The sequence below is a fragment of the Notamacropus eugenii genome, chromosome 2 (assembly GCF_028372415.1).
Source record: "Notamacropus eugenii isolate mMacEug1 chromosome 2, mMacEug1.pri_v2, whole genome shotgun sequence".
Taxonomy (NCBI): domain Eukaryota; kingdom Metazoa; phylum Chordata; class Mammalia; order Diprotodontia; family Macropodidae; genus Notamacropus; species Notamacropus eugenii.
Genome location: NC_092873.1, coordinates 471,735,638 through 471,750,324, shown reverse-complemented (window position 1 = coordinate 471,750,324; position 14,687 = coordinate 471,735,638). Strand labels below are relative to the sequence as shown.

Below are 14,687 nucleotides of genomic sequence, written 5' to 3'. Positions count from 1 at the left end.
AAATACATTTTTCTCTTTACTTCTATCTCCTCAGGGGCAATGCTTTACCTACATACCCATTTAAAGTTAGAAAACACCCATATTTACATTGTGTTCTTGTCCAAACCAAATAGGGGAAACAGAAATGAGATATAATTAGAGAGTTTTCTTTTCTCACATATATTAACTGTAATCTATTAAAAAAAAACTTAGGTGGATTAGCTTAAAGCTGTCTTAGAGATGACTTTTTCCTTCCTTACACTGTCTGGGCAACTAAATCCTTTTGGCATTTTGAAAATGTCAAATTAATTGGGTTTCCCAATTAATTTGACATTTCTCCAGAAGTTCCAGATTTCAAAACTGTTCAGATTTAAGTTTTGTTCATTTCATGAGTATTTTTTTCCATGAGTATTTTCACAAGTGCTTATCATAGTGTGTCATTTTCTGGTTGTGTGATTGGTGCTTTGAACATATTACGTAATTATCAACAGATATTTAGTAGGCAGCATTTATAATGCATTGTCATTTTAAATCTGGTTAGCATGAACCAAAATTCAGTGAGTTGGTATGCAACTAAATGACAGATACCAGCTGCTTATTTTTGTATTTTAACATAGTGGAGCTAATTCCCTACCCAATTTTCAAGTGAGAAGCTGGAAGTGGGTTTGACAGATTAACCTGAAAATTCCTGCTAATTTTCTGAAATAATCTAGGGCTTGGCTAAAGATATTTTGAATGGTCTTCGAATGAAAATATGAGAGGCAGTTGGTTCTCAATGTTAGGTTATCTTTTAATCCTCTCTTAACTTTTTAAATTATTATTTTTAAAAAGCATTTTCAGTTTCCCCTCTTCTTAATAGGCATACAGGTAGTAAAGTTACTAGAATCAGTTTTCTTCATTCTTATTTCTAGTGTTTGAGTAAAAACAATTTTGTTAGACTGTTTTCAGATTCAAAATGGAGTATCTACTGTCCTACGAAAAGATAATTCATTTTAAAAAGGGCCTTGTTTTAGTCATCTTGTCTCAAATGAGAAAAGTTGATTTGTAGAATAGAATCCTGATGAATATTCATCCACATTAACTACACTCTCAGAGAAATTTTGATTAAGCATAAAAAATTTGATCTTAAATAGGGTGAATTCTTTTCCATCTCTTCTCCACCTTCTACTCTCCCTATCTTCCTTCATGTCCCACCTAAAATCCCACCTTTTATAAGAAGCCCTTCTAAGTCTCCCTTAATTTTAGTGTCTTTCCTCTGTTGATTATCTCCAATTTATCCTCCTGTTTGTATAGAATTGTTTTATCCCCCTCATTAGACTATGAGCTCCTTGAGAATAAGGACTGGTGGATTTTTTTCCTCTTTCTTTGTATATCCAGCACTGGTATATCATAGTAAATGTTTGTTGACTGACTGACAGTTAGGTTGGTTGAAGTAATATTATTAATGGGTCAATCCATTCTTCTGGTCTTTTTTTCTCCCTGCTTATTTCTTTTTTTTTTTTTTTTAGATAAGAGAAACTTTCTTTTCTTTTTTTTTATTTAATTGTTTTGTTTCCGGTTTTCAACAGTTGCTTCCATAAGTTTTAAATTTTCTCCCCTTCCCTCCCCAAGACGGCATGTAATTTTATATGTTTTACACATACATTCTTATTAAACACATTTTCACATTAGTCATATTACATAGAAGAATTGAAACAAATGGGAGAAACCATGAGAAAAACCAAACCAAACGAAAACATAAGACAAGAAAAAATGGTCCGCTTCATTCTGTGTTCTGACTCCATAGTTGTTTCTCTGGATGTGGATGGCATTTTACATCATGAGTCCTTTGGAAATGTTTTAGGTTCTTGCATTGCTCTGAAGGTCTAAGACTATCAGAAACAGAAGTCACACTGTGGCTATTACAGTGTATAATGTTCTCCTGGTTCTGCTCATTTCACTCAGCATCAGTTCACATAAGTCTTTCCAGGTTTTTCTGAAGTCCAACTGTTCAATATTTCTTATAGAACAATAGTATTCCATTACGTTCATATACCACAACTTGTTCAGCCATTCCTCAGTTGATGGGCATTCTCTTAATTTCTAGTTTTTGGCCACCACAAAAAGAGCTGCTATAAATATTTTTGTACATGTGGGACCTTTTCCCATTTTTATGATCCCTTTGGGATACATTCCTAGAAGCGATATTGCTGGGTCAAAGGGTGTGCACAGTTTTGTAGCCCTTTTGGCATAGTTCCAAATTGCTCTCCAGAATGGTTGGATCACCTCACAACTCTACCAACAATGAATTAGTGTTCCAACTCTCGCACATCTTCTCCAACATTTATCATCTTCCTGTTTTGTCATGTTAGCCAATCTGATAGGTGTGATGTGGTACCTCAGAGTTGTTTTGATTTGCATCTCTCTAATCAGTAATGATTTAGAGCATTTTTTCATACTGCTATAGATAGCTTTAATTTCTTCCTCTGAAAACTGCCTGTTCATATCCTTTTAGGGGCAGCTAGCTGGTGCAGTGGATAGAGCAGGAGTCAGGAGGACCTGAGTTCAAATCTCACCTCAGACACTTGACAACTCACTATCTGTGTGACCTTAGGCAAGTCACTTAACCCCAATTGTGTCATGCTGGGTCATCTCCAGTCATCCTGATGAATCTCTGGTCACTGGATTCAGATGGCTCTGGAGGAGAAGTGAGGCTGGTGACCTGCACACTCCCTCACTCAAAACAAAGTCAAGTGCAAGTCATATCATCATTTCTCTGGTGGCATGGTCTTCTTCAGCAATGAAGGATGAACTCACCAATTCATATCCTTTGACCATTTATCAATTGGGGAATGACTTATATTCTTGTAAATTTGACTCAGTTATTTATATATATATTTTAGAAATGAGACCTTTATTGCAGACACTAGTTGTTTTCCTAATTGTCTGCTTCCCTTCTAATCTTGATTACATTAGGTTTGTTTGTACAAAAACTTTTCAATTTAATGTAATCAAAATTATCCGTTTTGCACTTCATAATGTTCTCTCTCTCGTTTGGTCATAAATTTCTCCATTCTCCATAAATCTGACAAATAAACTATCCCTTGTTCCCCTAATATGTTTAGAGTACCACTTTTACACCTAGGTTGTGTGCCCAATTGGACTTTATTCTGGTGTACGGTGTCAGACATTGATCACCCTGGTTGTTTCATAAGTAGGAATATCATGTTGGAACAATTTTGTGAATCAAGTTAGTAATTCTGAGTCTCACCCAACAATGATTAAATTGTTGATGGGGGCAGCAGAATAAATTGTTCATTGAATAAGACAAATGCATAATTTTAGGACTTCATAGTTCCATTTGTAAATCCATTCTTTCAATTCTTATCATAAAAAAAGTTGTCTACACTGATTGTCTCCATGTCCTCTCTTCCTCATTCCTCAGTCCTCTGCAGTATGATTTCCATCCTAATCATTCAACTGGAGCTGAATTTTCAGAGCATAGCACAGTATTTGACACACAGTAGGTTCCTGAGAAATACTTGTTGGCTTGAATTAACTTGCAGGTCAGATGGTCTTTTCTTAGCACTTCTCCTTTTTGATCTCTCTGCTGCGTTTGCTGCTGTTGCCTGCCCTCCCGTCCGTGTTGTGACACTGCTGTCTCCTGGTGCTCCTCCCAGCTGGCTCACCACTCTTCAGTCTCCTTGTGACCAGCGCTCGAGCATTCTTCTCATGCCACCTCTTGTGGTTTTCATCATCGTCTCTATATCAATAACTCCCAGATCTCCCAGTCTCTTTCCTGAACTTTACTTCCATGTCGTCAACTACTTAGTGAACATTTCAGGCTGGCTGTCTCAGAGACATCTTAAATTCATTATCTTCTACCCAAACCCATTCCTCTTTCAAACTTCCCTGTTTCAATAGAAAGCACCATTATTATCTTAGTCTCCCACATAGATAATCCTAGTGCCCTTTGAATATTGACTTTGACACACCCCATATTCAGCCATCAAATATTGTCATTTTCCTCTGTAAAGTCCCTCATATTCAACTCTTTCTGTCTGTGGACACCGCCACAACGTTAGTTCAGGCTTTTGTCACTCCTTGCTTAAACCACTACCAAGTTCTTCTCATTTCAGTGTATTCTCTACACAGCTGCTAAAGGGATTTTCCTTCATCACAGCTGTGACCATGCCACTCTTCTCAGTAACTCCAGTGACTTTCTAATGCCTCTAGAATAAAATAGAACCTCTCTGACTTTTGAAGGCCTTCATATCCTGGCCCTCACCTCTCTTTCCAGCCTCATTTTTCAGTGCCCTCCTTCCTGCACTCAATAGTTCATCCACACTGATCTTCTCTCTGTTCTTCATAGCTGTCAAAGTGCCTCTCCCTTGGCTGTCTCCCATGCATAGAATGTACTCCCCTTTAACCTCTACTTCATAGAAGCCATCTCTTCGTTCAGGTTATAGTTCAAGAATGAGCTTTTGCTTGAATCTTGTGCTGTTCCCTTTAACTGTTTAAGAATATCTTTCTGAGTTTATGTAATATTTTTAATTTAAAAATTTTTTAAAATATCTATATTGCTAGCACCTAGCAATTTGTTAGATACTAGATATTTGTTAGATACTACTATGTATCAGGCACCTAGCACAGTGCCTGATACACAGTAGTATCTAACAAATATCAAGGGATTTCACATAATCAGCATAATCATGACTACTTTTCTTCATGACATTCGGTATCCTATCCCGTGAGGACATGAGGCATCTGTAAGCAGGACTAAACATTTAAAATATCTGAACATTCCAAAGCCTTGGGGGAAAATGGAAATTTGGATCAAATTATAGTATATACAGGATTTTAAGGACCCTTTATTGACTTATAGTCACCTTGAATAAGAAAATAATAGTGCTACTGTACTCAGCTATTATAAGACCACATCTTTGGTATTATGTTCAGTCCTTTTTTTAAAAATTAATTTACAGAAATCTATTTTCCCTCCCTCTCACCTCCATCCCCATTTAAAAAAAAAAAAAAGCTTTCCTTGTAGTAAACATGCATATCAAGCAAAACCAATTCCCTCATTGGCTATGTTCAAAAATATATATATGCCTCATTCTGTGCCTTGAATCTTTGTTTTTCTTTCTAAAGGAAGCTAGTGGTTCAGTGGATGGAGAACTGGGCCTGGAATCAGGAAGAACTGAGTTCAAATCCAGCCTGTGTGTCTCTGGGCAAGACACTTAACCTCTGTTTGCTTCAGTTTCCTCAGCTGTAAAATGCAGCTAATAGTAGCAGCTATCTCACAGGGTTATTGTGAGGATCAAATGAGAATTATTTGTTAAATGCTTAACATTTAACATTCAGCTAAGTATGTTAAGTGCTTGACCTGGCAATGCAGTAGGCACTATATAAATGTTTCTTCCCTTCCCTCGTAGGAAGTGGACAGCATGCTTTATCATCGTTTCTCTGAATCATAGATGATCATTATGTTCATCTTCTTATAGCATTCAAAGTTGTTTCTTTTTACAGTTATTGTTTTTGTATAAATTACTCTTCTGGTTTTATTTACTTTATTCTGAATTAGTTCATTTGGATCTTTCCATGTCTCTTTGAAATCCTCTGTTCATTTCTTATAGCACAGTAATATTCCATCATATTCATATGCCACAGTTTATTTAGCCATTTCCCAGTAGATGGTCATTCCCTTAGTTCCAATTATTTGCCAGCACTGTATGTTTGAGGAAACACATTGATAAACCAGAGAATGTCCGGAAGAGGGCAACCTATCACATAAAGGGCCAGGGATCCACATCATGTGAAAATCAGTCGAAGGAACCAACAGCGTTCAGACTGGATAAGAGAAAACACATTGGGGCCATGACAAAAATGTTTTGGTTTTTTGAAAGGCTGTCATAGGAAGAGGGTTTAGACTTGTCCAGTTTAGTCTTAAAAGGCAAAAACACAGAACATTGGCTGAAGTTTTGAACTTCCATAATTTAAGTAGGTTTAATGTCATGAATTTTCTTTCCTTTATTTTTTTTTGTATTTATAATACGATGACACCACATTTCTTTTTTAAAAAAAAATTTACTTATGTATTTTTAGCATTCATTTTAAAAAATAATTATTTACTTATTTTTAATATTCTTTTCTTTTAAAATTTTGAGTTCCAAGTTCTCTCCATCACTTTCTCTCTCCTACCCCATCTCCCACTGAGAAGGAAAGCAATATGATATCAGTTATGCATGTAAAATCATGAAAAACATATTTCCATATTAGCCATGTTGCAAAAAAAAGCAAGAAAAATAAAGTGAAGAAATGATGTTTCATTCTATTCCATCAATTCTCTCTTGTGAAGTAGATAGCATTTTATATCTTTCAGAATTATCTTGGATAATTGCATTGATCCAAATAGCCATGTCATTCACAACTGATCATCATTAAATATTGCTGCTAATTTGTACAGTGTTACCTGGTTTTGCTCTCTTCACTTTGCATCAGATCATGTAAGTCTTCCCAGGTTTTTCTGAGAGCATCCTGATTGTAATTTCTTATAGCACAATACTATTACATCACAATTATATACTATGCTTTGTTCATCCATTTCCAAATTGATGGGCATACCCATGCTTTCTGATTCTTTGTCACCGCAAAGAGCTGATCTAAATACTTTTGTACACATAGATTCTTTTTTATAAATCTGGGATACAGACCTAGTAATGGAATTACTGGGTCAAAGGGTATGAATAGTTTTATAGCCATTTGAGCATAGTTCCAAATTGTTCCACAGAATGATTGGGCAAGTTAACAATTTCACCCATAGTTCATTCATGTCCCAATTTTTCCACATCCCCTCCAACTCTTGTCATTTTCCTCTTCTGTCATGTTAGCCAAGGTGATAGGTATGAAGGTGGTATCCTAGAGTTGTTTTAATTTGTGTTTCTCTAATCAGTAGTGATTTAGAGCTTTTTTTCATATGACTGTTACTAGCTTTGATTTCTTCTTTTGAAAACGCCTGTTCATGTTCTTTGAACATTTGTCAGTTGAGAAAATGGAGAATTTTCTAACAATAAAAGTCTTCCCAAAATGGAATGGGCTACCCTGGGAGGTAGTGATAGTCTCCAAGCAGGATCTTCAAGACCCTCCCTCCCTCCCTCCCTCCCTCCCTCCCTTCCTTCCTTCCTTCCTCCCTTCCTTCCTTCCTTCCTTCCTTCCTTCCTTCCTTCCTTCCTTCCTCCCTTCCTTCCTTCCTTCCTTCTTTCCTTCCTTCCTCCCTCCCTCCCTCCCTCCCTCCTTTCCTTCCTTCCTTCCATGTGTGAGGACAGGGAAAAGATGTGTACAAAATTGGTAGTTATCAATATGTTCCATTAATGGAGTGAATACCAACATTGCAAAGATTACAGATCTGTTTGAGTATTTGGATATGGTATATCCATACACAAATACATATATATTTATGCATGTAAATATACACATATGTATAAAATATGTAATAATAATGTGGTTCAGTTGTTCAGTCCTGTTCTTCGTGACCCCGTGGACCCATAGCATGCTAATACTGTCCATGGGGTTTTCTTAGCAAAGATACTGGAGTGATTTGCCATTTACTTCTCCATTTATAATAATAGCAATAATGTTACATGTCTTATATGTGCATAATTTATATTACATGTATGCACATATATGTATATCCTTCCTTTCATCTTATTTGTGTGAAAAGGAGACATGCTCTATTTCCAATAACTTAGACATTTCTCGTTCTAAAAGACTTTTTAAAAAACAGCTAGACAATAAGGGGACGGTAATAAGCATTTATTACTTCTTTGTTAATCACCTGTGTGCCTTATACCTTTTAAAAATAATGAATATCATCTCATTTGATCTTCATAACAGCCACTCAAGGTAGGTGCTATTAATTACCCCCTTTTTACATTTGGGGAAAGTGAGGCAGCTAGTAGGTGTCTGAGGCCAAATTTGAACTCAAGATCTCCTCATTCTAGGTCAAGCACTATATCCAGCTTCTTCTGGTTGAACAGAGGATACATATCATCAGCTCAGAGCTTTGGATGCTGAAGGTCATCTATACTTACAGTCCTAAACCCTCATTTTAAAAATGAGTTAACTGTAGACCAGTGAAATTAAGTGATTTGCCTACAGTAACACTTTGCTTCTAGTGTCTAGAGCATGGGTGGGGAACTTGAAGCCTCATGTGGCCTTCCAGGTCCTTGGATGCTGCCTGTTGACTGAGTTCAAGTTTTACAGAACAAATCCTTTTATTGAGGGGTTTGTTCTGTGAAGTTTGGATTCAGTCAAAGGGCCACACTTGAGGAACTAGAGGAATACATGTGGCCTTGAGGCCTCAGGTTCCCCACCCCTCATCTAGAGTGATAAATCACAGGTAGTAGCTTTCATCCTCCTTCCATGTCTTTGATTCCTGGTTATGAGGATAGACATAGATAAGTTAATGGCAGCAGGGGGAAACCCACTGGGAAAGAAGGCACTTAGTTATTTCCCCCTCACTGATAAAAATAGTAGGGGCCCATTAAAACAGAAATAGCTCTTGCCCTGGAAATGGAGAGTTGTGTTGTGCTATCATTTGCCATCATCCAACCTCCTCTTGAGGACCTCTGGTGAGAGAGGAGCCAGAACTCATAGCCAGTAGACAGTAATTTGACAGAAGCACAGCAAATTAAAAAAAAGAAAAGCATTGGCCTTTGAAACAGAAAACCTCCATTCAAATCCAGTTCAGGTTACTTACTACCTGTGTGACCTTGGACAAGTCCCTTTAATAATATTTATGTCCTCAATTCTTTTGTCAGTCTGGTAAAAAACCCTTCCCGGAATGATGTTTTTAAATCATAAATGAAAATACATAGGAAACCCAGCTATCAAAATTCAGTTAGTAAAATATTAAATTAATTCACAGGCCCCCTGTAATCTGTCACTGGGCACCTCATGAATCTGTGGGTCCCAGGTTAAGAGCCTGTGTATTGAATTTTTTTTTTTAGTTCGAAATCTATGTTCTTATGCTAATGTTACCAATTTTTCCATAAAACTAGGTAGTGTGGCATAGTAGAAAGAGTCCTGGATCTCAGATCAAGGGAACTGAATCTCAGCAGCTACTCACTGGCTGTTTGATCTTGTCCTTTAATCTCTGCTTGCTTCATTTAGCCCATCCATGAAGTGAGGGAATTGGATATAAGGTGATCTTTAAGGGCCTTTTAAGTTTTAAATTCTACAGTCCTGTTAAATGGGTTTTTTTTGTTTTGTTTTTGCAAATTATTGTGAGGGAGTATAGGCTAGGTAACAATATATAAACATTTTATCCAAAATATGTTGTCATCCTGAAAAAAATAGAAATATTTGATTTTCTAGTTTTTCATGGGAAAAAAAATAAGAGGAAAAGACCTTTTATTTTCTTTTTAGTAGTTTTTCTTTTTTTTCTGGGTTATTCTAGTCCTAAGTATCTGAATATCATCAGTGGCCACCTGCCCACTTTCTTCATTTTACACCTCAGGATCTTAATTTTGTAATGGAGGAAACTGAGGCTCAGAGATAAAATAACTTGTTCTAAGTTCCATTGTCCTATGTCACGTCTTCTATAAAGAATACACCTGAAGCATTATGCCTGATATATTTTATTGGGGCATGAGACCTGAACTGATTCTGTATCATTTCTGGCCAGTTACCAAGAATTGGCCCATTCCTTGATGTTCAGCTTAACCTATGCCTGGTTGTTTGCAAGGAAGATAATAGAAGTAATCTAAAATAAACCCACGGACCCTTGGATGTTCTGCAGTTCCTAGGTTGTAGGTGATAATATGAATGAGATGATGCCTGTTTAATACTATTCTCATATACAAATTAACTTACCCAGCAAATATAAAAGTAATGTTTTGGGTGGAAGATTTTAGCTTTTATTATAAAGGTCTCCAGTCTAGGAGGGGCTATATTAATCTGAGAAACTCAGTTTTAATATTTTCCAAGTGTTTGCTTTTCCAACAAGTCTTATCGTATCAAAGATGCTTGCCTTTTGGTGATTCTGTTTTCTCTTAAAATCAGTCCTGTGCTTGGGACCAGTCTTTCCAACATGCTGAAAGGCTTGGGAACATCCTGGCATGGCAAAATATCATTAGCGTTACACAAACAGTTCAGACACAGGGTGTGTCATCCCTGCTTCTTTTTCAAGGCTTAGTCCTTGGTCTTCCATCTATGCTCCATCATTTGCCCTTGCACCATCCCTCTGGTTTGTTCAGTGATCCAGTGGGGACTAAAACATCTTCCTATAAATGCCCAATATAATCTTCGACTTGTATTCTTGTTATTAGAAAGCAAGAGGGAAGAAAGGTCAGGGTTTTCGCTGGCAGGCTGTCTGATTTTTTCACTCAGCAATCACATGTTAAGAGGAGCTAGTTCATCTGTCTCCGGGCTTAGGCTTCAACAGCATAAGCTGTCAGACTAACATTGATTGAAGGTGGACGGAGAGGGGGAAGCGCATCTGTCCAATGGCTGGCTTGCCATTGGCTTCTTATTACAGCATTCTCCCCTGAGACACACCCTGCATGCTCATTCACCTACCTCCTCCTCCTTCTCCTCCTCCTCCTCCTCTCCTTCCCTCCCCTTCTTTTCCTACCCCTTCATTACTGATTCACAGCAAGAGGCAGCAGCAGCAGCAGCCCTGCTTGTCACGAATCAAGGATTGCAATGAGCTCATCCTTTTCTCCTTGCAACCTCACAACTGCCTCAGCTTTCTGGCTCCTGCTGCTGCTGTCTGCTCACTTATACACAAACACATACATGCATACACACTCACACCCTAGGCCCTGCTAGACGGCTTTGCTTTTTTTTTTTTTTTTTTTTAAATTTTAGATCTGAACTCTTGTACATTCACTCTTGGCTGTTTTCTTAGCTTCCCTGGCTCTCACTGGTTTATATTTAGATCAACGTTTGCTTTTTGTTTTGCTTTGCCAATCTACTTCGGGGCTCCTGAACACTGGATGGTTGGCTTTTATGGTGACTAGAGTCAAAATGCTCTTCTCAAGACGTTAGCTGGCAATTCCCACTACACTCAGGCGTGTACATCCTTCAGAGGAGACCTTAGATTGTCTCCCCTCCTCCTATAGTTCTTCAGACTGTGGATAGAGAGACCAAGTCTTCTCATTCTGGATACTTACCTCTTACTGCTCATGGAAGAAGGGGTGCCCTGTCCAGCCCCAGCTGCTAAGCTCACACCTCCTGTCAAAAAGTCCCAGGACATGCACGACGAGAGGAGCAAGCTGGTGAATGAGTACGCATGCCGAGTGCTGGAGCTTCTGGGGATGGGCCATCGCCTGTTTGTGCCTCGGCTTCTGGCGGTGAGACCACTTTTTATTGAACTTCATTTTTAGGAAAACTGTCACCTTTTTTGCCTAGGAGAATCCCCTGCAGCCCTGCACGAGGCTTGTGGTTTCTTCTGTTTTCTTCTTTTTACCCACCCTACCTTGAAGGAATTGCTGAATGGCCATTATGCTTCTGGCCAAGGACTGCCAAGGGGCCCCATTCCTGAACCTGGTCCATGCCACTCCTTAATTGGCAGGAGGGGATCATAGCACAGGAGGGCTGAATCCCAAAGGCTATTTGCTTAGAGCATGGAATCCTCTTCCTGGGTTTAACTCCATGTTAGCAAGTGTGTTTCTGTGGTTTGCTACATAGATGATAAAGCAGAATGCACCCATGCTTGATATGAGGAGTTCTGTTATTCATGTATCGAAAAGCTGAATTTAAAAGCCACCATTATAACTAGTCATCTGAACCAGTAACATCATAGGTTGTTTCCATTTAATGATTCTATTTGGTTGCTGACTTGTATTTTGGGGGGGAGGGATGTCTAAAAATACCTGGTTAGGAAATAGTTAAAGATGCTTTTATCTACTGGGACATCTGAACTGAGGATCTTCGAAATGGTCTGAAGCCGATATTTTACAAATGATACTGAGAAGTCTGACTTGTTTATCACTCATATTACCAGATAAGATGGGAAAAAACATATCCTCCTTCCTCCCCACAAAGAGTTAAATTTAAGTAGTAGCAATCAGTGATGCAAGATTATTACCCATTTCCCTTCAGTGGTGTGGTAACTACACCTTGTCACTGTTCTGTCATGTCTACGGTAGTTCTACACCGTTATTTGGTAATTGGACCAGAATAATTGAGTCTGCCTATTTTGCATGATACAACTCAATAGGATTCCAGATTGTTAGACTTCTTTTAGTTGGAACCCTTTCACTGCTGGAGCTATTTTACCCATATCTTGCTGTTGGTTTACCTCTGCCCTCCATCATCCTCCCTGCTCTGCAGCTCTGTAGGTGGATGACTAACAAGTACAAGACCATATTTATTGAAAGATCTTTTTGCCAGAATCCTGTACCTTGTATGTCTTGAGATGGAGACGCTTGGTTGGATTCTCAAATTGTGGACAATTTTAATTTATTTTTAATGCAGCAAGCATTTGAAAAACCCCTTAAATACAAGGAAGACTATGTGCCACATGTTACTGTGTTGGAGATTTTGCAAGGATTTTTAATTGAGATGTGTAATTCCATTTTTATTTATGCAATAAATAGATAGAACCCAGTATGTGTGGTCTTTTGCCCAGTTCAGATCCCTATTGGTCAATTAAACTTCTGTTTTCATGGACCTTAATTTTGTAATTAAATAAGAGATATAGATTCATTGTTTTATTAGAAAAAAATTTTTAAGAAGCATCAGGAACCAGCACCTTTGATCCTTAAGAGTCTAAAGTTATGAAAACCCAGCCAATTTTTGTCATTCTATGGTGGGGAAAGGAGTATTAGTATTTTGGGTCTTGTTATATGTAACCATCTTTTCAAAAAGTATTTAAACTCTATGACCCAGTGGTCTTTGATGTGAGCTCTCCAGCAAACAGAAGGTCCTCCTCTCATTGCTTTCCATATTTTAAGATATTGTAAAGTAAAATAAAATTTGATAGCCAAAGCTTCCCTCATGTTGTTATCTGCCTTTGGGATAAAAGCTTTCTCTAGTTAGCATGTAGAGCATAGTTTGGGTTTCACTCTGCAGCTTTCTGAAGGAAAGCTCCCATTTCCATTCACCTCCCATTTTCCAGCTATGCAGTTTGTCATGGCCAGTTTGGGATATTGTGAGTGTACAATTCTCCTTGCTGCCATCACTTCATATGTGAAGGCATCTCTAGAGATGTATGAGTCTCTTCCACGTGGTTGCGCTTGAGGAAGATCAGGGGGAGAACCATGTTACAATCAGATATTGAGTAACATGACTTTTGGGTTGGGGAATGCTCTTCCTCTGAACTGCTGTCCTCTATAACCTGTGCCAGCAGGACGCTCTGTTGTTTAGTGTTGTCTTATTGAACTGGCTGATGATGTGGGATCAATGGATAATCCTTATAGGGAAGACCTATGAGGGATCTTTCCACATGCAGCATTGTGGTCTCTCTGCCATTAGTCAAGAGGGCATGCACTCAAGTTTTTAGAGATTTACAATAACTCCTTACATTTTCAATCATATTTTGAACATGAATGGGGAGGAAATAAACCATCCTGGAGAAAAGTTTAGTTAATTACTGGAAGGAACCCATTCTCTTATGAAAATTAGAAGGGCAAGCTTTAATTGTTAAAAAAAAAAAAAAGCAGCATAGAAAGGTGGGGATTTATTAATGAATGGCATAAGGCACTATGAATTTGTAACATTGAAATTTATTCATTGTTTAACATTGAAAGTATCCTATCACACACACACTAAATTCTTGTGTGTGGCTAAAAGAAATAACCATAGAAAGGCTCACTTTCTTTTTAGACATAGACCTTAAATTTGAGATTTCGATGTGTTACTTTTTAGAAGTGGGGCAAATGATGCCTTTTAGAAACCACTTATGAAGAAATTAATATTAGATATTTCTCTTCATAAGGGAAGGCTGCAATGGGCAGAATCACCAAACTATATATTACTGTCAAGTAGTAAAAAAAAATAGCAAAACCAATAATCACAACAAAATCCATTCTGTTTTGGAAATTCTGTCACCACTACTATGGTTCAGGCAACTCCCTAAATGCTTGTTGGTCTGGGGATAGCCCTGTTCAAAAGAAAGATTAGAAGTAACCAAGTCTGAAAGTTACACTGTCCTGAGTAAATTTGTAAATCAGTTTTTTGTAAAATTTCATTTTAAGTGCATTAGGTTGGGGGGAGGGAGGGGATATTAGATGGAGTGACCCATTACTTAAAGCAATCCAGTGATAGAGCCTGTTGTGAAACAGTACTTTTGCAGAGTGAATGAATAATGACCTCCTGTCTTTCTGGTCAATACAGATTTTCATGCATTGGATCAGTATAAAATGGAGTATACCTCTATATGTCTGTGCCTTCTCAATTTAGACGATGCTCTACAAATGAACCACAAGGAAATTAACACCCTTTTTGCCTTTTCTTGCTCCTTTTGAATACTTTCTATTGCTCTTTATAACATATCACAGTGATGTAGAGAATGCTATCAGATCTACATTTAGGACTTGTCTTAGACTAACCTATTCATCTAGTCACAAGCCTGACACATAGTAGGTGTGGAATAATAATTTAAAAGGCTTGTTAATGGATTGATTTCTTGTATAATTTCTGCTTAAATATAGGAAAGGGTAGTATTTGAGACTGTCATTGTTAATTACTTTATTATATCACCATTTGATGCCAGATTAGTGATA

At 37.8% G+C, this 14,687-nt stretch overlaps 1 protein-coding gene across 12 annotated transcripts in view; it reads left to right on the top strand.

Moving 5' to 3' along the window:
• RABGAP1L (RAB GTPase activating protein 1 like) overlaps positions 1-14,687 on the top strand; it is a 686,444-nt gene that overhangs the window by 520,255 nt on the left and 151,502 nt on the right. Inside the window, exon 1 of one of the 12 annotated variants that reach the window (XM_072637887.1) lies at positions 11,130-11,312. The exons of the other annotated variants lie outside the window; for them this stretch is intronic. Coding sequence (XP_072493988.1) covers positions 11,145-11,312 — 168 coding nt within the window. The 5' untranslated portion in view covers positions 11,130-11,144. Of the gene's footprint in view, positions 1-11,129; positions 11,313-14,687 lie in introns of those variants that run through there. 12 annotated transcript variants of the gene reach the window in all.